Here is a 26,464-nt window from a genome sequence, read left to right as displayed (position 1 = left end):
GCTGAAGCAGGAAAGTGGGATGAAGGAGGCCAAGAGGCAGAGATGAAGAGTTCTGGCTGTTGAAGAGTCACTGGTATCTCCCCCTCCTGCTGCAACAGGCTCCCCTCCTCCCCTGTCTCCCAGAACCAGAAGAGGCATGAAAAAGGTGGAGGAGAGGTTGGCTTCACATAGGCGTAGACCCTGATTGCATGGGGAAAACCCTGGAGATGAGGAGACCTAGACAGCTGTGAGGAGTCAGGGACTTCCATTCTCAGCAACTGCTTTTCATGGAGTAAGTCCACTGGGAATGAGCTGCTCTGCTCAATAAGCCTGACACTCAACCAAGTCTGTGGAGATCATGATTTTGCTAATAAAGAGTTAATGCCAACTCTGAAATGTGTGATTACTGACAGGCACACACATGTGCTGTAATACTGGGCTACATCCCTTCTTTGTAACTGGCTCCATTTGCTCCAAATATTCTAGCTGTAGGGGGTTAATTTCACCAGCATTTGGACCTGGGTACCTGGCAATATAGCCCTCTCTGCTGTGAAGAAAGCCTGCAGACAAGAGCAGTCTATTAAGTACAAATGTAAACATCTGCTTACTCAGAAGAGAAGTATGTTGTGTGCATATATCTACATATCTATATCTGTCTGGAATTACGAGATCAGTGGCGTGGGCATCCAGGGGCCAATACATTATTAACCCCCCCAACACACACATTTAACGAAATGAAAATGAATTACTGTTAACTGAATCCTCCACTATTTCAAGCCACCTGCAATTTGATAAACAAAGAATATAAGAGCACATTGCCAAATTCTGGAAAGGGGACAAAAAAAGAGATAGATAAATGCACTGAAGCAAGAAATGTGGTCTTATGTATAATTACAAGAAATAATGCCAAGAACTCATTTCTTTTTTTAAAAAAATGGGAAAGGGGAAAGAATAAAAAATTCCTCCCTGTATAAAAAGTACTGGCTTGAACAAAATTATTATTAATGATCAATTATATAATTGTACGTAATGATGAAGATGATGATAATGATGATGTTATCCATACAGATCCTGAATAATGGAAGTTTTCAGGTAAGGTCACTGTTGTGCTCAGACAGTTTGTATAGGTGGCAGGAACTCCAGGATAATCAGAAAAATTCCTAGCGGGAAACACAGATTCCTCAGAGCTCAAGGCCTCAGATGCTGGGAGACAACTGTAGTCCTCTAGATTTCATGACATGGCTCTCTTACTCAATGTCGCATACAGCCATGTGGTTTGCAAGTCTCCATTCACCTGCAAAAGGCAAGTGTCCAAAAACTGCCCCAACCTGAGAAGACATACAAGTCATCAGCTTTGTAGCTGATGCCCTCCAATAGTTTTGAGCTACAGCTCCCATGAGCCTTAGACAACTTGGCCAATGGTTGGGGATGGTAGGAGTTGTAGTTCAAAACATCTGGTGGGCACTAGGGTAGGGAAAGTTGCCCTATTGGCTTTTAATGTCACCTGATTCTGGTTCGGTGGGAACCTGAAGTACCACTCACCAGCCATCCTTTAGCATCAATGCTGCAGGGCTGTCAAATAAAGCCAGTTACATAAAGTAAACCACTTGCAGCAAGCTGCCATTTTGGTGCAGGAAGCAGTGAGGTACATAAGCTCCACAAATGTAATGGGAGGGAACTATTTTACAATCACTGAAATACTCAATTATGCATCAAATCCACTGCTTATAGCATTTCAAGTTTAACATTTTAATACAATAGCCAATCCTATTAAATGCTATCCCATCAGGGGGCCATGGGAGACGCAGTAATGGACACAGGTCAGGCAATGGCATATCAGAGTCATGACCCAGACTGTTCCATTTGTTTGCTTGTCAGTCTCTCTGCCCTTGGAGCAGAGGCAGTTTGGGCTGGAAGCACGTTCAGACCTCTTTGCATATTAAAGTTCTCCTGGGTGAACTTAAAGGCAAACTCATTCATTTTAAAAGAAGATCGCATGACCTCCTGGGTCCCCAATGTAAATGTGTGTTTAGGAGAGGTACTCCTCTGCTTGTTAAATGGCCCCTATTCAGCAAAGCTCTGAAATACATCATTTTGAGTGTGAGATCAAACCCATCGACTTGAAGTCACACAGCAATGTTGGACTGATTTGAGACTGGCAGTGCATGCACAAGAGGTAGGGATAGCTAACCCAGTTTCTCTTTCTCTTGATATCTCATTTTTCCAAACTTAAGCTCAGTTCTCAACATTTCCACATCAGTTTGCCGTTTTAAAAAAAGCCTTACATAAAAAACCAATCAGCACTTTGGTGCTAATTTCTTCAAATATACACATTTTTATATGCAAAACAGACAGATTTTTACCAAGCACTATACCCCAGCGGGTGGCACTGTGGGTTAAACCACAGAGCCTAGGACTTGCTGATCAGAAGGTCGGCGGTTCGAAGCCCCACGACAGGGTGAGCTCCCGTTGCCCGGTCCCTACTCCTGCCAACCTAGCAGTTTGAAAGCACGTCAAAGTGCAAGTAGATAAATAGGTATTGCTATGGCAGGAAGGTAAACGGCATTTCCGTGCGCAGCTCTGGTTCACCAGAAGCGGCTTAGTCATGCTGGCCACATGACCCGGAAGCTGTATGCTGGCTCCCTCGGCCAGTAAAGCAAGATGAGCACCACAACCCCAGAGTCGGCCACGACTGGACCTAATGGTCAGGGGTCCCTTTACCTTTATACCCCAGTTTAGCATGTTAATGTATGCAGTTTTATGCAATCTATTTGCCCTTGAATATGCATTTTTGATGGGGACGCGGGTGGCGCTGTGGGTAAAACCTCAGTGCCTAGGACTTGCCGATTGTATGGTCGGCGGTTCGAATCCCAGCGGCGGGGTGAGTTCCCATCGTTCGGTCCCAGCTGCTGCCCACCTAGCAGTTCAAAAGCACCCCTAAGTGCAAGTAGATAAATAGGTACCGCTTTATAGCGGGAAGGTAAACGGCGTTTCCGTGTGCTGTGCTGGTGCCGGCTCGCCAGAGCAGCTTCGTCACGCTGGCCACGTGACCCGGAAGTGTCTCCGGACAGCGCTGGCTCCCGGCCTCTTACGCAAGATGAGCACGTAACCCCAGAGTCGGTCACGACTGGCCCATACGGGCAGGGGTACCTTTACCTTTACCTTTATTTGCATTTTTGATACACATTACTTGGCTGGATTATTGCAAATTTCGGAAAACTGCAAATTTCAAAGGATGGTTGTCTGGCTATTCACACCTTGTTTCAGAAAGTGTGGATTAAGTAGGTTTCCTGTTAAATGCAAACTGGATTCAATTTTCCCCCATCCATAAGAGCTGGTCACCATTGCCTTGAAGCAACTTGAAAGGATGGGGGAGGAGCTTTTTTGTTTTTGTTTTTACAACAGACTGTGTATGTGCAAAAGCCTGCCTGATTCTGTACTTACAAAACTTCATTTTTCACCCAAGCAAGAATGAGGAAAAGAAAGCTGTTCTTCATGCACAGAACATAAGGCAGGCCCATGGAGCATAGCTGGTGTATGTGTGCAGTAGGACAGATCTGCACACATATCCTTATAGGCCACAACATTTTGTAGACCAGACACACTATGAAAAAATAACAACCAGCAGTGTGCATACAGGAAGAGAAAGCCCTCTTGGAGTCAGAAAACATACTTTAATCTAACAGCAAATGTTCGTAGTGTTGTGACAGTCACAGAGAATATCCAGATATATTCAGAAGTATGTCTCTTCTGAAATCCCCACCCACCCACCTCAGAGCCATATACATGGTCCCCATGTATGAATGTCACAGCTTTTCTCCCCTTTGTGACAGCTGACAGTCTTTCCACCCTGGGTCTGCATGCCATTTGTTTGCTTTTCTTGTGAGGGTATTTTGGCTGGCACATCCCTCATAGCAATTGTCACAGCTTGTTGGAGGTTAAGGCATTGGGTTGGAGGGTGGGAATTGGGAAACCCACCCCACTCCCACTCCAGGGGACCTGCATACTCCATTAAAGGGGTCCAGGTGGCCATGTTTCTGCCCAGTCACCCAGACAGGGACTGAAGGGCCATAGCAACCCCCCTTCACACACACACACACACACACACACACACACACACACACAATGGCCTGATTTGATAGGGTGATCCTCAATCCAGGATTGACCCTTCTGATCAATCAACCATCAACCAGCAGTCGGGCTAGATGATTCAGGATACACACCCAATGCCTACGCCAAAGCCTACGGACATCTGTAACCAATAAAGTCTTGGCCTCTTTAATCCAAAGAAGTTTGTCCCATGATTATTTCATCCTTTGTGTCTTGTTCACCCCACACCCCTGGCGCCGCTGGCAGGCTCACTGAACCTGGGCCCGCAACCATCACTAATACATTACCATTGCATCAATGATGTATTTCAAAATGTATCCACACACACACAAACCAAGTCTAGAATGAGGGGGTTTTTTGGCCGGTGCTCAGGCAAGCTTTGTCAGAGGTGTGAGGGGACATCTCTGTAACCACTTGAGATTCACCTCCTGCCACAGAGATATTCCCCTCACCTCCTAGCTTTGCAGAAAGACAGGGAAATGTCTACCACTGTCACCTGTCCCACTCCCACTTGCAGCTAATATAATGGGTTTCCCAATTCTATGTTGCCTCTGTAGTTGCCATAGAATGGTGCTATTTTAGCTACATAAGAAATGTTGGTCATGCCTGAACAGCAGAAACGGAAAGGACTGTATGTCTAAATCAATGCTGGGGAACCTGCAGTGCTCCAGAGGTTGTTCAACTCCTGTTCCCATCATCACTAGCCATCACGGTCAATGGTCAGGGATGTTGGGAGCTGCAACATACAGTATTCCTTATCCTTGGTGTTAATCAGTCTGCAAAGATGTTACTCTGAGAGCTAGTTTTGTTGAATCTGCTATTTTGTAAGGCTTGCTTTACTCAGTTGTGCTACCTAAAGTAGGTATCCAACAAAAGTGGGCGTAATTATTATGAATGGTATGAATAGTACTGGGTGTGGTTTTTTGTAAATACACCATGTACAGCACTTGTTCAAACCTATCCCTCATGTTTCTCTCCCATTCCTCTGTTCTCTGCTATTTGTTTTGCATGCCTCCACCTCTTCTTTCCCAACCATTAAAATTTAGATTGTAATTGTAAGATCCTTGCAGCAGAAACCCTTTATCCCCTTCTTCTTTTTTGCTACATTGACAATGCTATCTTAAATATAAAATTAATCAGGATTCCCGAAGAAAGAAAGGAAAATGAGAAGCAATGCAGATTAGCTGTTTCTATGATGCATACATAAGCAGTTTTATATGGGCAACAGAAACCCACTTCACATCAACTCAGAGCAGGACTTTTAGTATGACTGCCCCTGTTCTGTGGAATAGCACTATTGTTGAGATCCTGGCTATCTGCACTTTCCAGAAACAACTGAAGACCTTTTTGTTCTTACACGTTTTCCCTGCTAGAAGAGTGGGTCTCTGCCATGCATGTCTACATTGCTTTGCTTTTTAAATATTTCTGCTGTTTTTATCTATTTCTATTGTACATTGTCTAGAGATGCTTCCATGGATGATGATTAATAAATGAATTATTATTATTATTATTATTATTATTATTATTATTATTATTAGGCTCGGGCTTGAAAGTTGGAGTTTGAAACATCTGGAACCAGACTAGTGAAGCTATTGCACCGTTTCAGAAAATGTGGTTCAAATTCCCCACAGCTCTGAATCTTAAATCAAAGCACCATTTCAAAATGCATTAAACCTGCAATTATAGTTTAGCATGATACACACCTTAGCACGCAGGTGTAGAAACCACTGTCTTGAACCTCTGCTGCATGAAACCATATGGAGTCTTCGTCTTTGCTCATTCTGACTTCAGAGAAGATAATGGGTTCTTCCAAGTCTCCTTTGTTTTTGTACCACATAAGACGAAGGCCTGTGCTTTGAGCCATGCTGTAGTTGGTCCTGATGTAGCTGTAGAAAAGGGCGCATTTCACTCGAACGGGCTCACCTGCCAAAGCCATGTATTTCTTGAGATCCACTAACCAGTCGATGCAACCATCCACTGCAAACAAAAAGAATAAGTATATATACAGTATGTGTGTGTGTGAGTGTGCGTGTGAGTGTGAGTGTGTGAAAGTTTCAAAGTCTCTAATAGGGCAGAACACATTGAAATTAATATATCTAAGTTAGATATATGCCCATTAATTTCAGTGGGTCTGCTCGGAGTAGGACTAACATTGGATCCAAACCATTGTTCCCTACCTGTTGGCAGTCCTACTGGTAAAACATGGAAAATGGAAACACAAAACAACTTAGGAAACCGATATAAATTAATCTCATCTCTAAAGAAATAACAATTGAAACAATGCTATTTACCACTCCATGATAAGACATGAGACTAATTAAAAAGTGATGGTTTACATTACCCATTTTGACATAAACACTCTAGGTAATTATTAGAGGGCATTGGTGGCTTCACATGTTCCCATTCCCTTTTCTGTTTCTTTCATTCCTGCTGCCAAGATGCACCATCCTTAATTAATAATTCTAGAGCTTTCACCTCAACCACTTGACCCAATTGACCAGTTTAGTGATTGCAATTTTCTTCCAATAGAAAAGAAAAACACCTAGAATGGCATCTGTTCTCAGAACCACCTCTTCCACTTTCTTTTTCCTCTTTCTAGTGAGCTATGTTTTGTGTAAAATACTGATTAGTGGTGGAGACAAAATTCACACCATGTTTAATTTTGACTTGAAGGCAACCCTGCAAGGCATTTATTAGAAACCAATTAAGATACATACTTGAGTGTACAAGGACTTGAGAGATTCCACAGAAAACATTATAATTTTGGCAGAAAAGAGGAAGAGGCTAACTTTTTGTGTTTCATGCAATACCTTAGTCATTTAGCTAGTTTTCGTTCCCACCCCAAGGCCCCTTCTTGTGCTTTCATGGTGACATGGGTACCACTGAAATGTGGCTCTTTCCCAGGCCCACCTGAGAAATTCCAGGCAATGTGGGAGGAACTCCTTGGGGCAGGGCTACAGCTCAGTGAAAGTGAAAGTGCATCTCATACCCTCCAACTGCCCCTAAAACACCAGGATCGTCACAAAAAAACCATTAAGCCATCAAAGCTTCTCACTTTTTCAACACAGAGTCCCAAATTCCCAAAGGGCCTTCCCTTCAGTACAGTGTTTCAATGTGTTACTGGAAGCTCACATCCGTGTGTCTCTCTAACACATTTCTTAGATCTATGCCTCCCTCCCTTCCCTCCCTCCACTCAATATGGTGCCACTTCCTGTTTTTATGAAAACAAGATCTGGGTCACCTGTGTTTCCCAAACTTAGATCTCCAGCTGTTTTTGGACTATGGTTCCCATCACCCGACCACTGGTCCTGGGAGCTATAATCCAAAAACAGCTGGAGATCCAAGATTGGAAAACACCAAGATAGATCAATACGCTGTGTAGGGCAGATTCCTATGTTACAACAGTATACTGTAGTTTGCATGGAACTTAACCCTGTTCCTTCAGCCAGTTGGTCTCCCATATAGAAAGTGGGGGGTGAGTGAAGGGAGTGAGGTCATTCCCATCAGCTCCAACCAGCATTACCAGTGGCCAGGTTTTATGGGAATTTTAGTTCAAAACATCTGGAGGGCAGCTCATTGGCTTACCCTGGAATAGTTTTTGATTATAAGAGTTCTCCAGTGTGAAGTACTTGTGGAAACCATTTTTCTACCATTGTGATCTGGCAACTCCTGCAACTAAGCTGGTGCCAAACATCTGCTTTCCTTTGGACTGCATCAGCAAGGCCAAGAAGTGGGTCTTGTCATCTGGGCAGCCCAGGATGTCCATACACACTGCCCAGGCTTGTGCCCTGGGGAGGTCAGGAACAATGTGAGAGGCAGCAGTTACAAGTTACCAGTCTCCACAGTCACAGAAGGTGTTGTGATTTTTCCAGCAGTTTCACTTCATGCCCTCCACGCCCCTGAGGCATACTCTATTGTCTCCATTGTAGACAGGTGCCAACAACTGCGCAAAAGCCATTCTGGTTTCTTACAACATCCCCTCACCCCGTAGTGTTTTAGGGTAGAATGTTTCATTGCAGCACTACTCAGTTCAAGCGATATTGCTACATTTAACAGCCTGTTCATTCCCTTCTTTAAAAGCGGAGATAAAAAATAGTTGAGGCAGAGAGAGAGAGAGTTGCAGCCCAAGTTTCCTAGCCTTCTCCAGGGATGAAGCACCAGGGACCCTTCTGATACTGCTGAGCTGCTGCATCATCCCTGACCACTAGCCATGCTTGGCTATCAGAGGATGGAGTCCACCACCTCTGGAAGCCCACAGTTTCCCTCATCCCTGCAATGCAAGTGTGTGATCTACAATCACCTTGGGTGAATTTTGGCTTCATGAATGTAGCAGTAGCTCACTTGCATCTAAGAGCATGTCAAGCATCATGAGCTTCTGGATTCTTCTGAGCAAAAGGCAAGAACTCCTTGCTTCCCTCACCAGCAGGCTGACTTCCTCCTTCTGTCTTTCTATCATACCTCCCCCCCAAAAAACCCCAGCTCATAATGGTGAGTGGTTGGGGAGACCCAGCCAGATGAGTGGGGTATAAATAATAAAGTATTATTATAAATTATTGTAATGGGAAAAGATGAGTAGTCAAAACTAGCTAATTGCATCAGGCTCCCCCAAAAAAGCTCAACAACTTTGATCAATCCACTGCGTAGATCATTGCCAGTTTATCTTAGATTTTAATCTTTAAGCTGTTGTTGTACACTGCTTTAAATGTATATTTTATTCTTGTGAAAGGTGTTCCAGTTGTGCTTTGCGAGCTGGTCTTTGACCATAATAAATGATGATGATGATAGTGGGAGTAGATCACAGTCTCTTGGGAGTTGGACATGCCTGGCCTAAGGAGAAAGGCCATCAAGGTGTAATTGCTGGATAGTGGCCAGTCAATGATGCACTGCCTGAGCCCTGGGTAAATAGCAGAGTTGGGAGATGGAGGTAACAGCGGATGTGATGTCACAAAGTAAAAATGTGTCCCTTTCAAATTTAGAGATGGGCTTGATGAACTGCTGTGAAAGCCAAAGCCTTCTTGGCAGACTGGCTGAAGGCAGGCTGGGAGAGAGACATGGAGATGTCTGGAATCCAGTGCTGGGCTGCTTTGAAGAAATCTCTCTCCACTGAAGATTTTGCTGTAAATGTGTCTAAATAAATAATATCTCAAAGACACTGCAGACTCCTCTGTGCCTTATCTTCCCCAAAGGAACATTGACCCTGGTTGAGTGCCGAGACGCCTCGGAATCTCATGCCCCACTCAGCAGAAATTGGGGTGGCCAGTACCACTGGTTATGATTGCACTGTTGGTGTACAAAGATCTCCCCTAAATCCATCACTTACCAAAATCCCAGCCCTCTTTGACAGTTCTCTCTAGCTCTTAATTATTTTTCTTTAGTTACTTTAAGCTCCTCTCAAATCCCTTCAAATCCAGGCTTAGAAGACTAATTTCCAAATCACAGCATCTCAAATTTAATTACAGTGTGGTCACTTGAACTGAGCAAGTGAACCATATTTCAAATGCATTTTGCATGGTTCAGCTAAATTTCCATTTGTAAACCTTTGTCATGTAAGGTTTCAAGACAGGTTAAGTTCAAGAGACAGCAGGCATGATCTGAAAACTAACGTAAGAGTCATATGTAAAATAAATAAAATAAAATAAAATAAAATGTTCTTGGTGTTAATGTCACACCAAATCCTCTTTTTCAGAAAATGTAACTGAAAAAGAGCCTGAAAAATCTAGCCACTGTGTCTGTCCTATTGCACAGACAAAAACATGGATGCTCCTGGATATGAATGAGTGGAGCTAAGGCCAGAGTTCACAGGTCAATCTCTGACATATCAGGGTAGGATTGGGAAAGACTCCAGTCTGAAATACTGGAGTCATGCCGCTATTCATTGTGTGGTCAGTATTAGACCAGATCAGTGCTTCCCAAACTTGCATCTCCAGCTGTTTTTGGACTACAACTCCCATTATCCCTGGCTAGCAGGACTGCTGGTCAGGGAACTGTAGTCCAAAAACAGCTAGAGACCTCAAGTTTGGGAAACACTGATATAGACCAATACTCTGTGTTACAACTGCAAACTGTATCAGCAGAACAATTTGCATGGAGCTTAACCCTGCTTCCTCAGGGAATAACCTTTCTGAATATTCTCTGCATTATGCATCTGATGGTTAAACAATCACAACTTGTTTCATGGCATCATAAGATGGTGAATAAGCATAGATATGAAGCAAATTAGATTAAATAAAAAAAAGGACCTCAGAGTGACCTTAACAAGGGCTGAACATTTATCTTTCATTGCTTAGAGGTTGCTTGTTTGAACAGCTTATTAAAAGTGGATCTTAAGGTTGCCCTAAGAAATCAAATACAGCTAACCCTTTAGACCAAGAAAACAGGCAGTCTATATTCATCCCTGTCCTTGGTTGAATGGTACACGTGGCTTTGGTTTGTGTAAACAAAGTCTGCTTGATTTGACATTTAGGGCAGTGCTTGTACTGAAAGCATCCTTGTTGTTGCTTTCAAAGTGAGAGATCAAGAACAATCCATCGTTTTCATGTTATTTCACCATTCATAGGCTTGATTGTCATGATAATGGACTTCTTCCGCAATCCTCATCAAGCTTAGACTCTTGGGTAGGCATAGGACAAAAGCCATGATTGTAACCATCTGCTCAAAAAGAGCAGATGAAGAGGGGCTTCACATAGCCATAATGGGCAGCTATGCCCTTTCTACCTCTTCCCAGCCATGCCAGGTGCACAGCAATGGGCAAGGACAGAGATGACATACCAAGATTCACCCCTCCAATAGGGAGATGGCAGAGCTCAATGGTAAAAGACATACTCTGCACGAAGGGGATCCAGAATCTAGTTTACATTTCTATCCCACCTTTCCTTCAAGGAGTTCAATATTGTCCTCTTCCTCTCCTTTTTATCATCACAACAACACTGTAGGTTAGGCTGAGAGTGAGTGATTGGCACAAGGTCACCCAGAGAGCTTCATAGCTGAGTGGGGACCACCGGCAACTCCCGCCAGCCCCTAGGGCACCCACAATTGCTGAGCTTTTTTTCAGAGATAGCCCTGCGCAAGCCAAGGACCTGGAAGGGGCAGTGACTCCAGGGCCTCACAGCACATGTGCTACACAGTGCCCCCCCTGCCCCCCTGGCCCTGCTACTGGTGGGGATTTGAACCCTGGTTTCCCAGATCTTGGTCTAACACTCGATTCACTATACCACACTGGCTAGTATCTTAGGGAGCAGAGCTAGAAAAGCATGCTCTCTGCTTGAGAATCTAAAGAGCCTCTTTCAGACACGGCCAACTAGCCAATACATAAAACAGAAGATTGCATTTTATGAGTTTGGGGTTTTATTTTTTGAAAACAGCAGGCATGTAGGGGGCAGCGTATTGGCAATCAAGACCAAGAGCATTCTGTGCAAAAAAGAAACTTTAATATATTCCGTGCCATGCTATGGCTCCAATGGAAATCTCTCTCTCCACCTCAAGCTGTTATTTCCCCTGGGATGGAATTTGGCATTGTAAGGAAGGACCAAAATTCAGAGGTAGAGCCCATGTCATATATGTAGAAGGTCTTGGGTTCAATCCCTATGCATCCCCAGGTATAGCTGCATAAGACCCCTGTCTGTAGATCATTGGAGATCTACTACCAGTCATTGTAGATATAATGCACTAGGTAGATCAATGGTCCGAACTAGTATAAGGCAGCTGCTTATATGCACATGAATATGGCTTCAAGGTGTGTGTGCTTTACATCAGGACCAATTTGTTGCTGGCATCTATCTGACTCAAGAGACAATAGAGTGTGGATCCTGGGGTGAATCTAAACTGCTGGAGAATCACAGTGCCTGCTGTGGCTGCAGAGACTGCTAACTCATAACTGCTGCTTCCCATGTTGCTTTTGCTGCATTAGCAGCATCAAAGTGACTTCCCTGGGGTGCAAGCCTGGACAGTGTGTATGGAGGTTCTGGGTTTCCCAGACGACAAGACCCACCTCTTGGCTTCACTGATGTGGTCCAGAGGAAAGCAGAGCAATATGTTTGGTGCTCGCTGGGCTGCAGGAGTTGCCAGACCACAACGGTAGAAAAACAGGTACCACAAGTACTTCACACTGGAGAATTTTCATCATCAAGGTAAGCCACTGTGTTGCCCTCCAGATGTTTTGAACTACAATTCCCTTCATCCCTGGCCACTGGTAATGCTGGTTGGGGCTAATGGGAGTCATAGTCCAAAGAATTACTGCCTTATCCCTTATATACCCAGCAGATTACTGCAGTATGCAGGAGACTTTTTCCTAGCAGTCCCAAAGAGATCTGAAGTACCATAAGTTGGAGCAGGTCTTTTAATGTGGCTGCTCCTGCTCTGTGGAGCAGTGTTCCGGTTAGATATGACAGGAGAAGGCATTTTTGTTTCAATAAGCTTTCCCAGTTGGATAGATATTTCTCTGCTATGGGTGCCCACTTTGCATTGATTTTTACATTCATTTGCTGTTATTTCCTGTGCTGTTTTAAACTGTTTTTATTATATTGTGCACATTGCCCAGAGACATATGTGGAAGGTGACATAACCTCAACATCTGGAGGGAGCCACATTGGCTAACCCAGAATTATACCATGTTACTGAATATGTAACAACTCCAGAGACATCCTGGGGCAAATTGGGATCTTTTTTTTCTTAAAAAAAAAAGTGTGACATAATACATTTCCACATTGACAAGTCTGTCTTTTTCTTCAGCTGGGTCCAAATATTATTACAATTTTGTACCAAGCACAGCAGTTAATGATGGGAATAATTAAAGGATGTGGATGCCTCTGCTGAAAGGGAGCGATGTATGTAAGCCATGATTCTTCATTGTTTCTGCCTGGCTTGGAGCTCTTTCATTTGTTGCCTGGCTAAGTCTTCAACGAGCTCCAAGGAGATAATTACAAAGAGCAACATGTTCTGAGAAACTGACTGAAGACTATTTATAACAGGGTTCGTAACATTTGATGACATTTAGGGGAAGGGTGGGGGGACTTCAAATGAGCTTGGACTAAATCATAATCATTGAAGAGAGGCTAATCAAACAGAAGATGACTCCCCCCCCCCCGCCTGTGTCATTTTCTCTCATTGAAAGCCACATCAAGAATGTTTCTTCTTTTCGTAGCTGTGCATGGGCTCAAATCTAGGTCAAGCTCTCTAAAGCTTATGCTGTAAAGTAAGATTCCCTCCCACCCAAGATAGTAACTGAACTACCAGTCATTGGAGCACAAAAACCGCAAGCTTTATCTGGAAAATTCCCCATGCTATTATTTTAAACATGATGGGGGCTACAAAAATGGAGTTTCATACGCTACTATCATTCTATCTCACCCTTCCTTCAAAGAGGTAAGGGTGGTATAGCTGGATCTCTCCTCACCACAATTTTATTCTCACAACCCAGTAAGGTAGGTGCATCAAAGCAAGCTTACCATCGTTTTTCTCCTGCCTTTCTTTCAAGGAGGTAAGAGTAGTATATCCCAAAGTCCTTAGCTCAGGGGGGCACCATTTGCTTTTCATCTAGAAGGTCCCAGGTCCAATGTCGGACATCTCCAAGTAAGTCTTGGAAAGAGTCCTAGTCTGAAACTCTAGGGAGCTGCTGTCAGTCAGTGTAGACAATACTAAGCTAGATGGCCCAATGTAAGGCAACTTTCCATGTTCCTATGCAGCATTTCATCCTCACAATAGCTATGCGACATAGATGTGTTAATGGTAATCTTGCCATCATTTTATCCTGCCTTCCTTTAAGGATGGTCTGTCTTGTTTCTTTCCCCCATTGTTTTTTTCTCACAACAATCCTATGGAGTAGGTTGGGTTGAGACTGTCCCAAAGCCATTTGAGTTTGGGTCAACCTAGTGCTGATTAGATACATTAATAATTACAACATACAGCTTGTTTCAGATTATGTCTATACCAACCTATTTCCATACAAGCCAACTCCTGGGATGTGTGCCCGTGACATTTTATTCCAGAATCATTGGAAATTGTTTCTTCTAGGTAGTGCACACACAGCCTAGATCTACTGCATTTTTGCCACCAAAAAGTGCTTCTTGAGAAATTGGTTTCATTCTTAAAATAATAGCTCTTTGCAGATTAATTCTGCATTACCTTGCAGTGGGGACATATGAAAACAGATGAGGGCAGTTCGAACAATGGGAGTGGATCCACACCTGCCCAATAACAACCGCTACTTTCTTATTCATTCTCCTGGGGCATGTGCAAGGAGGAAAAGGTGTAGATAACCTAATTGTCAGGAACTGCCAGGATGCTGATGAGTGTGCCCCAGGGGGCAGCGGGGCTGGAGTCCGACTCAGGAGAGACATGTAGTACTTTCTGGGGACCCATACCAGCCAGGAGGCAAGAATCAGAAGCAGGGGAAGTTTCAGAGCTGGAGGGTGGAGAAGACAAAGAGTCAGGTCAGGCAAGTGAAGAGACTGGTGCTTCCCCACCCTCTCCTGCACCACTAGCTTCCCAGAACCAGGGGATTGAAAAGGGAGGAGCAGAGGAAGTTTCCACACAGAAACAGTCTCTGGCTACATGTACACAGCCCGTTGGGAGAAGATACATAAACCATTGGAAGGGGAATGGTCCCCAATTGCTGCAACTGTCCCATAGAACACAGACCTCGGAAAGCTGCCTAGCAGTTGGATTGGTGTGCGTAGATATCCAGAGCTGTAGAAGCGACTGTGAGTGTTACCTTTGACAATAAATACTTAACTATCTGCCATGTGCATACCAAATGCATACCAAGCAACCACATTCCACTCTGGTTTCAGGATCTAGAATCAACCCAGACTGAAAACAGCATGTTGAGGATGAGCATGATTCTGCATTGAGAAAAACTACTTTTTTTTTGCTACAAACAGGTTAGTGCATATGGAGCCTTGGTCTGGTCAGTGAAGGGAGACTTGCCTCGGGGACCCCATGTACCAGGAAGAAGACTAACATAGAATGCAATAAATAAATAAAGGGAAGTAAATAATGCAGCACACTGTTACAGGGTGTAGTGACTGGCTGCCAAACTCAGAGGGTGGTATAGCACAGGATTTGTATGCAGGAGGTCACATACCCAAGTAGGCAATACTTGTATGTAAAGCCTGTGTCAATGGCATTTGCTTTCGAGGGCCACAGGTCCTCCATTCTGGTGTGCATCAGGACCGGCACAAGGCATTGCATTGCCTGAGGTGGGTAGGCAGAAGCTGTCACTTCCTCTTCCTACATTGCCTTCATCAGGCAGGCATGAAAGGGAAGGAGGGAGAGAGCAGAGAGGTGGTCAGCAGCAGCAGCAGCACAAGCAGATGGGAGCAGTGCAGCAGCGTTGGCCAGCCACACTGAACACAATGAAGTTCTCTGAAAGGGCCCTTAAGATCACACATTCTCCTTATACACACTTACTTGAGAGTAAATTCCATTGAACTCAATGGAACTTGGAAGTAGACATGCATCAGATCCTGCTGTTAATGTGCAGAAGCCCTCAGAATATAGCCCTTATATCAAGCAACTATCATGCTCCGAGTTTCAGGAATAGATGAAAAGGAAATCTTGAAATCCGACAATGGATTGTCAATGAACTTCACTGCTGGCAAGCCAGAGTATATATTTCTCTATCTGCAATAATTGTACAACATGTACTGCAGTACGCCACATTTCAAATGATTTGCTGTGGTTCATATTTTAAATAAATCCAGTGGTCTAGGGATTCTGGGTGCATTTTAGCATGAACCATAATAATTTATGAGCAATTATAAGAGAGCGTGTACACAATCACTAAGTAATTTGTCTCTCTGCTTGCTGTCATATGAATAATCTTTACATTCCAAATCTGCCTGTAACACTTTTTGTAAGCAACTGTCACCCGAAGCAATTCATAATTGTGGGACTGTTAGACGTGTCAGAATTTTTAAGCTCAACGCAAAAATGAAAATGAAAAAAAGTTACACAACTCATGCTATTTTACTGTTGCATATGCTCCAGTATATTGCAAGCATGCCCCATCAAATCACTTCATGCTGTTCCTTGTTTCCAATAGGAACAGTTGAATCTGGTTCAATTGGGGAAACGGGGCACTGCTCCACCAACCTCAGCCTGCTCCCTGAGAAGTTTGGAGAATGGAGAATGGAGACAAAACCAGGAACAGCTGGTAAGGTTCTCCTGGCTTCCCAACCCAGTGGATTACTAAGAGGAGAAGGGAGAGGTGCAAGGAGCTTGATCTGGTGCAGCATCCGGTGGTGGAACCAATGCAACACTCTAACCACTATGTTTTGCACTGGCCAAGCCCCCTGCTTGTTACCACTCCCTTCACATTCTTTGTAAGTGCCAGCAACCAGCTGTGTAGGGAAGCCAGGAGACCAATAGTGCCTCAACAGCACGACCTCATGCTGGACACTGTGCCTGACATTGGCTTCAGCTCCCATCTATCATTGACTTCTCTGCTTTCTACCCCACCCATCCAAATGGGCACCAGCTGAGTAGGAATTTTGCTGGAAAAGTCTACAGACTTAAACATGGAACTGCAGAGTTGGAAGGGACCGGGTGGGGGCATGTGGTCCAACCTCCTTGCAATGCATGTATCCTTTGCCCAACATGGGGCTCAAAACCATGACTCCGAGATTAAGTGTTTCATGCTCCACTGACTGAGCTATTACAAAAGGTGAGAGCCAGTATGGGGTATAGTGGTTAGCTTGTTACACTCCAGCTGAGAAGATCCAGGTTCAAATTGCCACTCAGCCACGAAGCTCACTGTGTGAACTCTCAATCTAACCTACCTCACAGGGTTGTTGATAGGAAAAGCCAGGATAGGTGGGCTACACTGCCTTGAGATTTTCAGAGGAAAGAGGGATACAAATGTAATAAATATAATCAAGGGAACAAGGATTATACACGGGCATATATGAGTGTATTCATACACTTACACACATATGTCCCAAAACTACAGGACTAATTCAAAAGACCCAAGGAATCTTTGGGCTCAGGTTTCTCAAAGAACAGCCCTTCACACCACAGGAAGAACCTCTTTAGAAACCAAAGAAAGTTTCAATGACAATTTCTGCAATTGCAGAGAAGGTGGGGCAGTCTGTGGTTCAAATGACAAAATGTAAACAATGTTGTTTGGTATGCCCAAACCTGAAATAGCAGCTTGGATCCTACAGCACAAGATCCTAAGAAAAGCCCCACTGAATTCTGATCAAAGGCCCCTCTAGTCCACAATTTGCCTATGGGAAGCCCACAATGTGATTTGAGTGCCTGTAACAGACAGTGAGGTGGGGCACCACTGCCCACCAAAACTCTGGTTGCCTGCATTGCTGCTGCTTACCAAGGGCAAGGCACCAATAGGGTTGGCACAGTGCAAACGCACCAGCAGGTCCACGGGATTGACTCTGCTGGTCCATTTGCACCACACTGACCTTGATACTGCCCTCTTCATTCCCCTCTGCCTCCTGATAAGCAGCAGCAATATGCTTGACTGGAGGGCAGGTGGCACCCTACCATTCTGCCTGTTACTAATGAGCACAGCAAGCACTCTCATTACTCATGATCTCCCACCTGTGGGTCCCAAAAGCTAGTAGAGGCAATATACAGTCATCATAATTAGCAGCTGTTGATAACGTTATCCGCCATAAATTTGTCCAATCTTTTGGTAGATAGACTCCATAGTTTGTGCTGTTTGAAGAAGTACTGTACCCTCTTTTTTGCCTGTCCTGAATCTCCTTAATAAAAAAATTCCTTCCAGTAGCACCTTAAAGACCAACTAAGTTAGTTCTTGGTATGAGCTTTCGTGTGCATGCACACTTCTTCAGATACCTGAAGAAGATACCTTCAGATACCTGGTATCTGAAGAAGTGTGCATGCACACGAAAGCTCATACCAAGAACTAACTTAGTTGGTCTTTAAGGTGCTACTGGAAGGAATTTTTTTATTTTGACTATGGCAGACCAACACGACTACCTATCTGCAACTGAATCTCCTTGGCATGGTATTCAAATTATTCCTGGTCACTTCTTCATTTGCTTATCTCATATTGTAGTGCTAAGACGGTAAGGTTTTCTGGCTCTCCAGATGTTGTTTGACTGCAAGCCACCATTGGCCATGCTGACTGAGGCTGATGGGAGTTGTAGTCCAGCAACATGTGGAGGGGCACAGGCTCCCTGCCCCTGTACTAGGAGAAAAGCTAAGTGAAGCAAAATCTTGACATTCCTGTTTCTGTTGCTTTTGAGCAGTCTAGAATACTGAGATGTTGTAAACCAGGAGTAGATAACCTTTTTAGAAAAAAGAGGGAGGGAAAGTGTAATACCTGAAACAATATACAGTGGTACCTCGGGTTAAATACTTAATTCATTCCAGAGGTCCGTTCTTCACCTGAAACTGTTCTTAACCTGAAGCACCACTTTAGCTAATGGGGCCTCCTGCTGCTGCCGCACCACCACCGCACGATTTCTGTTCTCATCCTGAAGCAAAGTTCTTAACCCGAGGTACTATTTCTGGGTTATCAGAGTCTGTAACCTGAAGCGTATGGAACCCGAGGCACCACTGTACAATTAATTTCTATATTGCTTCCAGTTTAGGGGCTTCCTCCAAGGAAATATGCCTAAGATTGCACCTCAAGGAGTGGAACCAGCAAAGGCAGTGCTATATCCAAATATAGGCTGGCTCTGTCCTCAGTGGTTTCCATTCAGTTCTGTAGACAGGTGCTACCCAGAATGTAGCTGAGAGGAGCAAAGCCTCACCCCCAAAACTACGTCCAGGAACTTCATCCCAAAACTGAGCATCTCTTTCCCTTCCCTGCCAGTCCTTTCTGTGGACAAGTGGAAAAGTGCTTCATTTGAGGGCACCCTTTGTGGGTGAGGTCACAACTTGTTCCCTAAGCCCAGTAGGAGGCTATCTGCATGGCAGTCTTCAAAGTGCTTGATAGCCTTTGGTGCAAGGTAAAGGTAAAGGGACCCCTGACCATTAGGTCCAGTCGTGACCGACTCTGGGGTTGCGGCGCTCATCTCGCTTTATTGGCCGAGGGAGCCGGCGTACAGATTCCGGGTCATGTGGCCAGCATGACTAAGCCGCTTCTGGTGAACCAGAGCAGCGCACAGAAATGCCGTTTACCTTCCCGCCGGAGCAGTACTTATTTATCTACCGTGGTACTTCAGGTTAAGTACTTAATTCGTTCCAGAGGTCCGTTCTTAACCTGAAACTGTTCTTAACCTGAAGCACCACTTTAGCTAATGGGGCCTCCTGCTGCCGCCGTGCCGCCGGAGCCCGATTTCTGTTCTTATCCTGGAGCAAAGTTCTTAACCTGAAGCACTATTTCTGGGTTAGCAGAGTGTGTAACCTGAAGCGTATGTAACCTGAAGCGTATGTAACCTGAAGCGTATGTAACCCGAGGTACCACTGTAATTGCACTTTTGACGTGCTTTCGAACTGCTAGGTTGGCAGGAGCAGGGACTGAGCAACGGGAGCTCACTCTGTCACGGGGATTTGAACCGCCGACCTTCTGATCGGCGAGTCCTAGGCTCTGTGGTTTAACCCACAGTGCCACCCACGTCCCAACCTTTGTTGCAAAGTATAGTGCAAATGATTGCATATGTTGCATATAATTAACTATACCAAAGAAAAAAAGCTCACCCCAAGATTTCAGTAAGCATCAAGGTCAATACCTTTAGAACACCCAGTTCTGATTTCAAACGCACAATATTGTAAAGGCTATGAAACAAACACCACTTTCTAGCTGATTGCTCACTGGCAGCCTATTAAGGTTGGGACCTATGATAAACCTACAATCAGCCTAGGTAGGGAAGAAATTAGTGTTCTGCACCATGTAGAAGAAAGAAAGAGTGGTTTAGTTGTAATTTAAGCAATTTTTTATTTTTTGCACCCAGTTTGAAAGCAAAATTTTGCAGGGCTCCCAATGTACCCTGTTCCTTTTACGTACCAATGCTGATTTACAAACTGGGGGGGGGGGTCACTTATGGCATCAGAGAGAGAGAGAGAGAGAGAGAGGACACAGATCTGCATACAATTTGTATATGCTAATTCATCTGCATATGTTATTTTAATTTAAATAGAAATATAATGCAGCTCACTGTGGTGGGGAGGACTGAGACCAGATGACCTGTGTGCCTGCCTGCTCAGTACAGGTGATAGCTATTTGTGAATGACTTCAAGGATGCTCCCTACGATAGAAAGGCAAATTTTACATCCAGTACCTTGCTCACTTTTGCCTCTGGCTCATAGCCCCTGGAAGCTTTGCAGAAGCAACTGTGGCCCTCAGTGTCAAACACTGAGCTGGCAGTAAATCACACCTTTCAAAGTTGGAGTTAACTCTTTATTAGCAAAAATACTATCTCCACAGACTTGGTGGAGTGCCAGGTCTAATGAGCAGAGCAGTTCATCTCCGGTAGGTCTTGCCCCAAGACTGAAAGCTCCTGCCTCCCCACAGTTGTCTAAGACCTTCTCTCTCCAGGGCTTTTCCCAAGCAATCAGAGACATGCAGCCAATCTCTTCTCTGCCCTTTTCATGCCTCTTCTGGTTTTGGGAGACAAGGGGGAGGAGAGAGAGCTTGTTTCAGCAGAAAGGGGAAGACACCTATGACTCTTCACCAGCCTGACTCCTCTCTGCCTCTTGGCCTCCCTCCACCCCCCGCTTCAGCTTCTGCCTCTGATTCTGGACTTCTCTCTACCACAGACTCTCCTGGCTCACTGAGCCCTGTTACCCCTTCAACTTCCAACACCTCCTCTTCCCAGTCTTTCCCCTCTACTCCCTGTGGCCACTCACTGTTGTCCGACTACCACTCCCTGGGCTTCTTCCCTTGTTGGTTCCCCAACTGGTTCCTCCCACCAATCAGTCCATGACCCTCAGGCTGAAAAAAAGGTTACTCTACGTGGAGCACTCTTGTTCCAGCACTCAGCTCTTCTGAGTGAAAAGCGCATCTGTACAGAGGAATCTGTGCATTTTATGATGGGTGATGATGAAAAACAGCTCCACACTTTGGATTCTACTGTAGTTAGATAGTCATCAATGAAAATGAGGGGAGAGCAGTCAATTGTTATGTTGCTCCTCCAAGGATATGGCGGAAAGCAGAGAAAAGGAACATATATATTAAAAGGCCACCTAAGCAGCAATTCTGTACATTAGTCTGGCATATTCCATCTGGAGAAGCATTAACATAGCCAAACTATCTTGCCAGTGAAAAGGAACAGATGAAAGGGGGAGAACAGAAAATGTATATTCCTTTCTGACTCTCATCCACTAGACATGTTTTAATAAGGTACCATTTGATAATATTTCATATTTTGATCAATTAAAAGCTGCCCATGATTCTGACCCTCTTCTCATTTTAAATTGCATTAAGCAGACAATAATTCTGAGGAAAAAGACTGAAGCACGTTGGCCTCTCTGCTGTTATCAAGGAAAATGACTTTTTGTGATTAGAGTTGGATGAAAAGAGCACATGTAAACTGTCAGAAAGTTTGTCTTGAGTGAGAGGATAAGTAAAGCAAGCACACCATAGTGGTTTTATAGCACCATATTGCCTAAATAACCTATGTTGTTGGAGTGGTGTGATTTAGAAGTGCATTATTTGGTCACATACAAAGCAGAAAATATACCCCACACTGCCTACTTGACAGTGACCCAGCTGGACCCAGAAATACCCTGCTAAGGATGTAGTGCTCAGTGTGTCTAGAAGGACACAGCAGCAGATGAGAATTGTGCTTTTGTTTAAATCAAGGGCTCTGTGAAGAGGCTGCTAGGCAAGTGGTCAAGCAAGCTTGCCATACTTTGAAAAAACCCATTCAACTAGACTGATGTGTCCCTTTTAGGATTATCATGACAAGCTGCAGTTTGGTATTAGAGGATAAGAGAGCTTGTAACATCTGAAAGAAAAGCTTGTGCATTTGATTCCCCGCCCTCTGTTACCTAGTTACTAATTGCAGCTGCTTTTTCTACTCTCATACATGTGCTGTGAAATTGACTGGACCAGGCCACAGCAAGCGGCTTCTACTGCAGTAAATTTTAGTCCTTATTGAGCAAAGAAACACTGAAAGAAATCAATATTCTTCAGTGGCATGGATCCAAGGAAGACTAGTCCTTCTAAATGCTTTCCAAGAGTATTGCAAATACTTCTAAAATAGTTCCAAATCTCCTCTGATAGAGGAAGTGTCCATCATGACCCATGACCTTTGCACCACAATGCATGCACATCTCTCACATAAAAGCTGGAAACTGCTTTTGGGTTTTCCAAAGGCTACAGAGCCCTAAAATAGCAAGTTCGAACAGATAGTAAATACAAAAATTAATACTGTGGACATTTGTGCCCACACCTGAAATAACAGGCAAGATGCATCGCACTGAACCAATCTAGCTCAGTCACTAGAGCATGGGACTCTTAATCTCAGAGTTGTGGATTCAAGCCCCACATTGGGTAAAAGATTCCTGCATTGCAGGGGTTTGGGCTAGATCACCCCTTCAACTCTACAATTTAATGATTCTGTGATAAAAGACCCTGGAAGACCCTGATGTTGGGAAAGCTCACAAGGAGAAGGGGACGACAGAGGACAAGATAGTTGGACAGTGTTCTCGAAGCTACAAACATGTTTGACCAAACTGCGGGAGGCAGTGGAAGACAGGAGTGCCTGGCGTGCTCGGGTCTATGGGGTCACGAAGAGTCGGACACGACTAAACGACCAAACAACAACAAATGATAAATGCATTAACTGGTACACAGGAAATCTGCAACAAATCTGCAGAGTGGGCAAATCAGAGGGTGAAGACAACAGCAACCTAGTGAGCATGCACCTCTCCTCAGCTATGGACGAGCTTAGTCCTAGCTCAGAAACTGAGCTCAAATTCTGATTCCATTTGTATTTGTGTTGAGAGAGTCTTGACCACACACACGGGGGGGGGGCGCTCTCCCAGAGTTCTGGGCATGTGGTCTTCACAAGATGGAGAGAAGTTCTGTGCCACATGCCCCAGCATGTGCAACCCTGAATTGCAGGTCAATTAATAAGGACAATGATAACTTGAAGAATTTCAACGGAAGATTGATGGGTTTTGGCCAGATGAGCTAAATGGTCTTGAAGATGCACAGGACATATCTCAGCTGCAGACCACATATTTCACATTTAGATGGTCCCAGGCTCAATCATCAGCATCTTTGGGTAGGGCAAGGAAATGCCTTCTTTTTAAAACCCTGTAAAACCACACGTGGTCAATGTGGACCAGCCTTCTCCAACCTAGTGTTTTCCAGATTTTTTTTGGCCAGCATTCCTATCAACCTTGACCATTGGCCATGTAGGCTAGAAATTATGGGAGGTGTGGTCCAAAACACTGGGAGGGCACCACATTGGAGAAGGTTGACATAGACAATTCAGAGTGAGAGAAACTGAATTTTTGATGTGGCTTCTTATTTATCTGTTTACCTTAATTTAATTTCCATACCATCCTTTATCTGAGGATAACAGGGTGGGTTTACAATATAAAAACACAAAAATACACAACATAGTAATGAACAAAACCAATCCTTCTCCCCCACCCCCAGTTTAAAAGGCCATAGATTGTATAATTAGTCAAAAGCCTGAGAGAAGAAGAAAGTTTGTGCCTGCCACCTAAAGATAAGTAATGAAGGTGCCAGGCAAGCCTCTCTGGGTTGAGCATTCCACATTTTTATGCCACTACACATGTAGACCTTTCAGTTCAGAAATAAAAGCTGTAGCAGGAGACTTCACTGAGTTCTACTAGACAGGGCTCCATCAAAAGGTAGAACCCAGCATGTCTGCCAGGCAACCTGACAGTTCTGATGACAGCTTTTTACCAGGGGTGGGAGTGGGGAGGGATGCCCAAAAAGATTCAACTGATGAAGAGGAAAGCAAATGAAAACTGGCAGGTTAAAGATTGCCCGAGATGAGAATGCACCATCTAGTGTGCTTTCTGCCATCTTTTCCTTGTGCTAACCAAAAGATTTTCCCAGATACAGGTTACCCCCAAATGAACCTTCTCAGCACAAGGTTTGCCACCTGAAAGGAATGTATTTTCCATACCTGGCACACACTGCAAACCTCAGAATCAAATATTTATTCTGACAGAAAACAATAGGCTTTTAAAATATTATCTATACTGTATCTTACAGCCATTCTGAGCAAGGAAAATATTATTTCTTTCTCTCAACACATCAGGGAAGATGTACAGCTAGCACAGTTATTAATGTGTATGGGTGGGTGGCCTAGGATAGCTGACATTCAGGAACAGATGAGACTACAACGCACAAGTTCTATTTTCACAGGGCAAAGAGAAGAAACAGATGAATATGGGAAGTCTCAATTCTTGCAGACCTGCACCACTGCAGGACTACAGTTGGGTAAACTGTAAGAAGACTAGAGCTCTGCTAGATCATTCCAAAGCTATAGTGGCAAAACAGAGCCTATGTTGTTCAGACACAATATGTCATGGAATACCAGTTCCTAGGGGACTACAACTATAGAGAGCTATTGCCCTGACTGTGGGCTTCTTTGGAGGATAGGAGAAGAGACATAGTTCAGTGATGGAGCAACTGTTAAATGTATTATTTTACAGGGAAAGACCCATGGTTCAGCAGTAGAGCATCTGCTTTGTATGCAGAATGTCCCAGGTTCAATCCATGGAATCTGCAGATTGAGCTGGAAGAGACTCCCCATCTGAAACCCTAGGAAGTCACTGCCAGTCAGGGTAGACAAGACTGAGCTAGATGGACCAGTGGTCTCTCCTGAAATGTGAGATTCATGGAAACAGGATGCTGAATTACTAGGTGGCTGTTTGGTCCCATCAAGCACAATTCTTAAGTCAAGGACCACTGACAGTATTTCTTAGAGGAAGAAATGGAAGCGGGAAATGCATTTGGTTCATATTTTAATGAAACCTATCCAATTACACACATACCCAACCCATAATGCAGCTAGCCTTCAAAATTAGCACTTCTCCAAAATTTGGGATTCAGTTCTCCAACCAAAATGCATATATTAAGTGAAATAGTGCATAAAAATGTATATGTTGGTGAAAATAGTGTGCATCCAATACATTGTATTGATTGAAATTACTACTTACAAAAGTGTGTATAAAATAGGGGCAATGTGCATGAACATGCTTGCAGATTTCCATGCAGCCTTTATAACGGAGAAAACCGAAACAATGCAGAAATTAGCCAAGCTAAATTTAAGATCGGGAAAATAAGATATGAAGAAAGATCAAAATCCACATATTCATCTATCACATATCAGAGGTTGATAGGCCATGTACAATGTTGCTAAAGCTCCATTGATATCAGTGGGATTGAAGCAACTCAGTTGCACACAAGATCACAGTCCCTCTTCTTTACTGCCAGCGATTACTCACTGAACAGTTTCTTTCCCTCTCTGTTTTATGCCATCCCATCCCAACATCTGGTAGAGCTAATTTCAACTGCAGTGAGCCAATTAACATTTCCACTCAAATGACTGGAGGACCTTTGCTTGAAAAGGTGTTGACCCTTTCTTGAGACTAAGGTTTGTCATTTCTTATCTCATTTCAATTCATTAGCTGCATGCACACTGGAGAATATAAATGGCTTCTGTGATGAGAACATATAAGTACGCATTTCATTACACCAGAAAAGACACTTTCAAATAAAAAAGGAACTTCAGTGTTTGTTTGGTTTAAAAAGAAAAGAAAAGAAAAGAAAGCATGATTATTGTTTGATCAGCAAGCGTCAGTCATGGGTATATTAATTCACATTGATTCTATTTTGAAAAATAGCAATGAAAGGATTGGAAAAGAAATACTGTTCCAAAATACCCTACAGAAAACTCTGTAACTGCTCTCTGGTTCTAAATGTATTTGTCAAGATTTCTGGCATGAGCAAGACTACCACAACAGATTATACTAATACTACATCAACTACATCTCTTACCAGTTCATGTCTGGGCTCAATTTTAAAGTGTAGCTGTTGACTTTTAAAGGCTTAAGCCAGCCTTTGGCAATCTGGGACCTTCCTGGTGTTTTAGACTACAGCCCCAATTATCCCAGTTAGCTAGCTGGGGCTGATGGGAGCTGTAATCTAAAACAACTTGAGGCCATTGGGTTGGCAAAGGCTGCCCCAGACCCTTAATACAGCCTTCCCTAGTCTGCGTGCCCTCCGGATACTGTTGGACTGCAACTATCATCAACAACCAACCAACATGGGGCTGTGCTGGTGGGGGCTGATCAGAGCCACAGTCCAAAACATCTGCAGTCCATTCATCTGGTTGGTGAATACCAGCCTAAGGGGCTCTTCAGGACCACATCAACCACAGTTTGATCCTTTGAGGAAGGGCCCTTCTTCAGACGAAGGCACAGATAAGCAATCCAGATAGTTCTTTAAGAATAATGC

General features: G+C 44.0%; 1 protein-coding gene across 1 annotated transcript in view; it reads right to left on the bottom strand.

Moving 5' to 3' along the window:
• The window catches only part of IL1RAPL2 (interleukin 1 receptor accessory protein like 2), a 490,204-nt gene that overhangs the window by 228,877 nt on the left and 234,863 nt on the right, over positions 1-26,464 (bottom strand). The window contains 1 exon segment of the mRNA XM_081179011.1: positions 5,793-6,066. Within this exon segment, the coding sequence (XP_081035137.1) occupies positions 5,793-6,066 (274 nt within the window).

The sequence above is a fragment of the Podarcis bocagei genome (assembly GCF_964188305.1).
Source record: "Podarcis bocagei genome assembly, chromosome: Z".
In the NCBI taxonomy this organism is placed as follows: Eukaryota; Metazoa; Chordata; class Lepidosauria; order Squamata; family Lacertidae; genus Podarcis; species Podarcis bocagei.
Note: the sequence above shows the minus strand (reverse complement) of the source record. Positions and strands in the feature narration are given on the sequence as shown.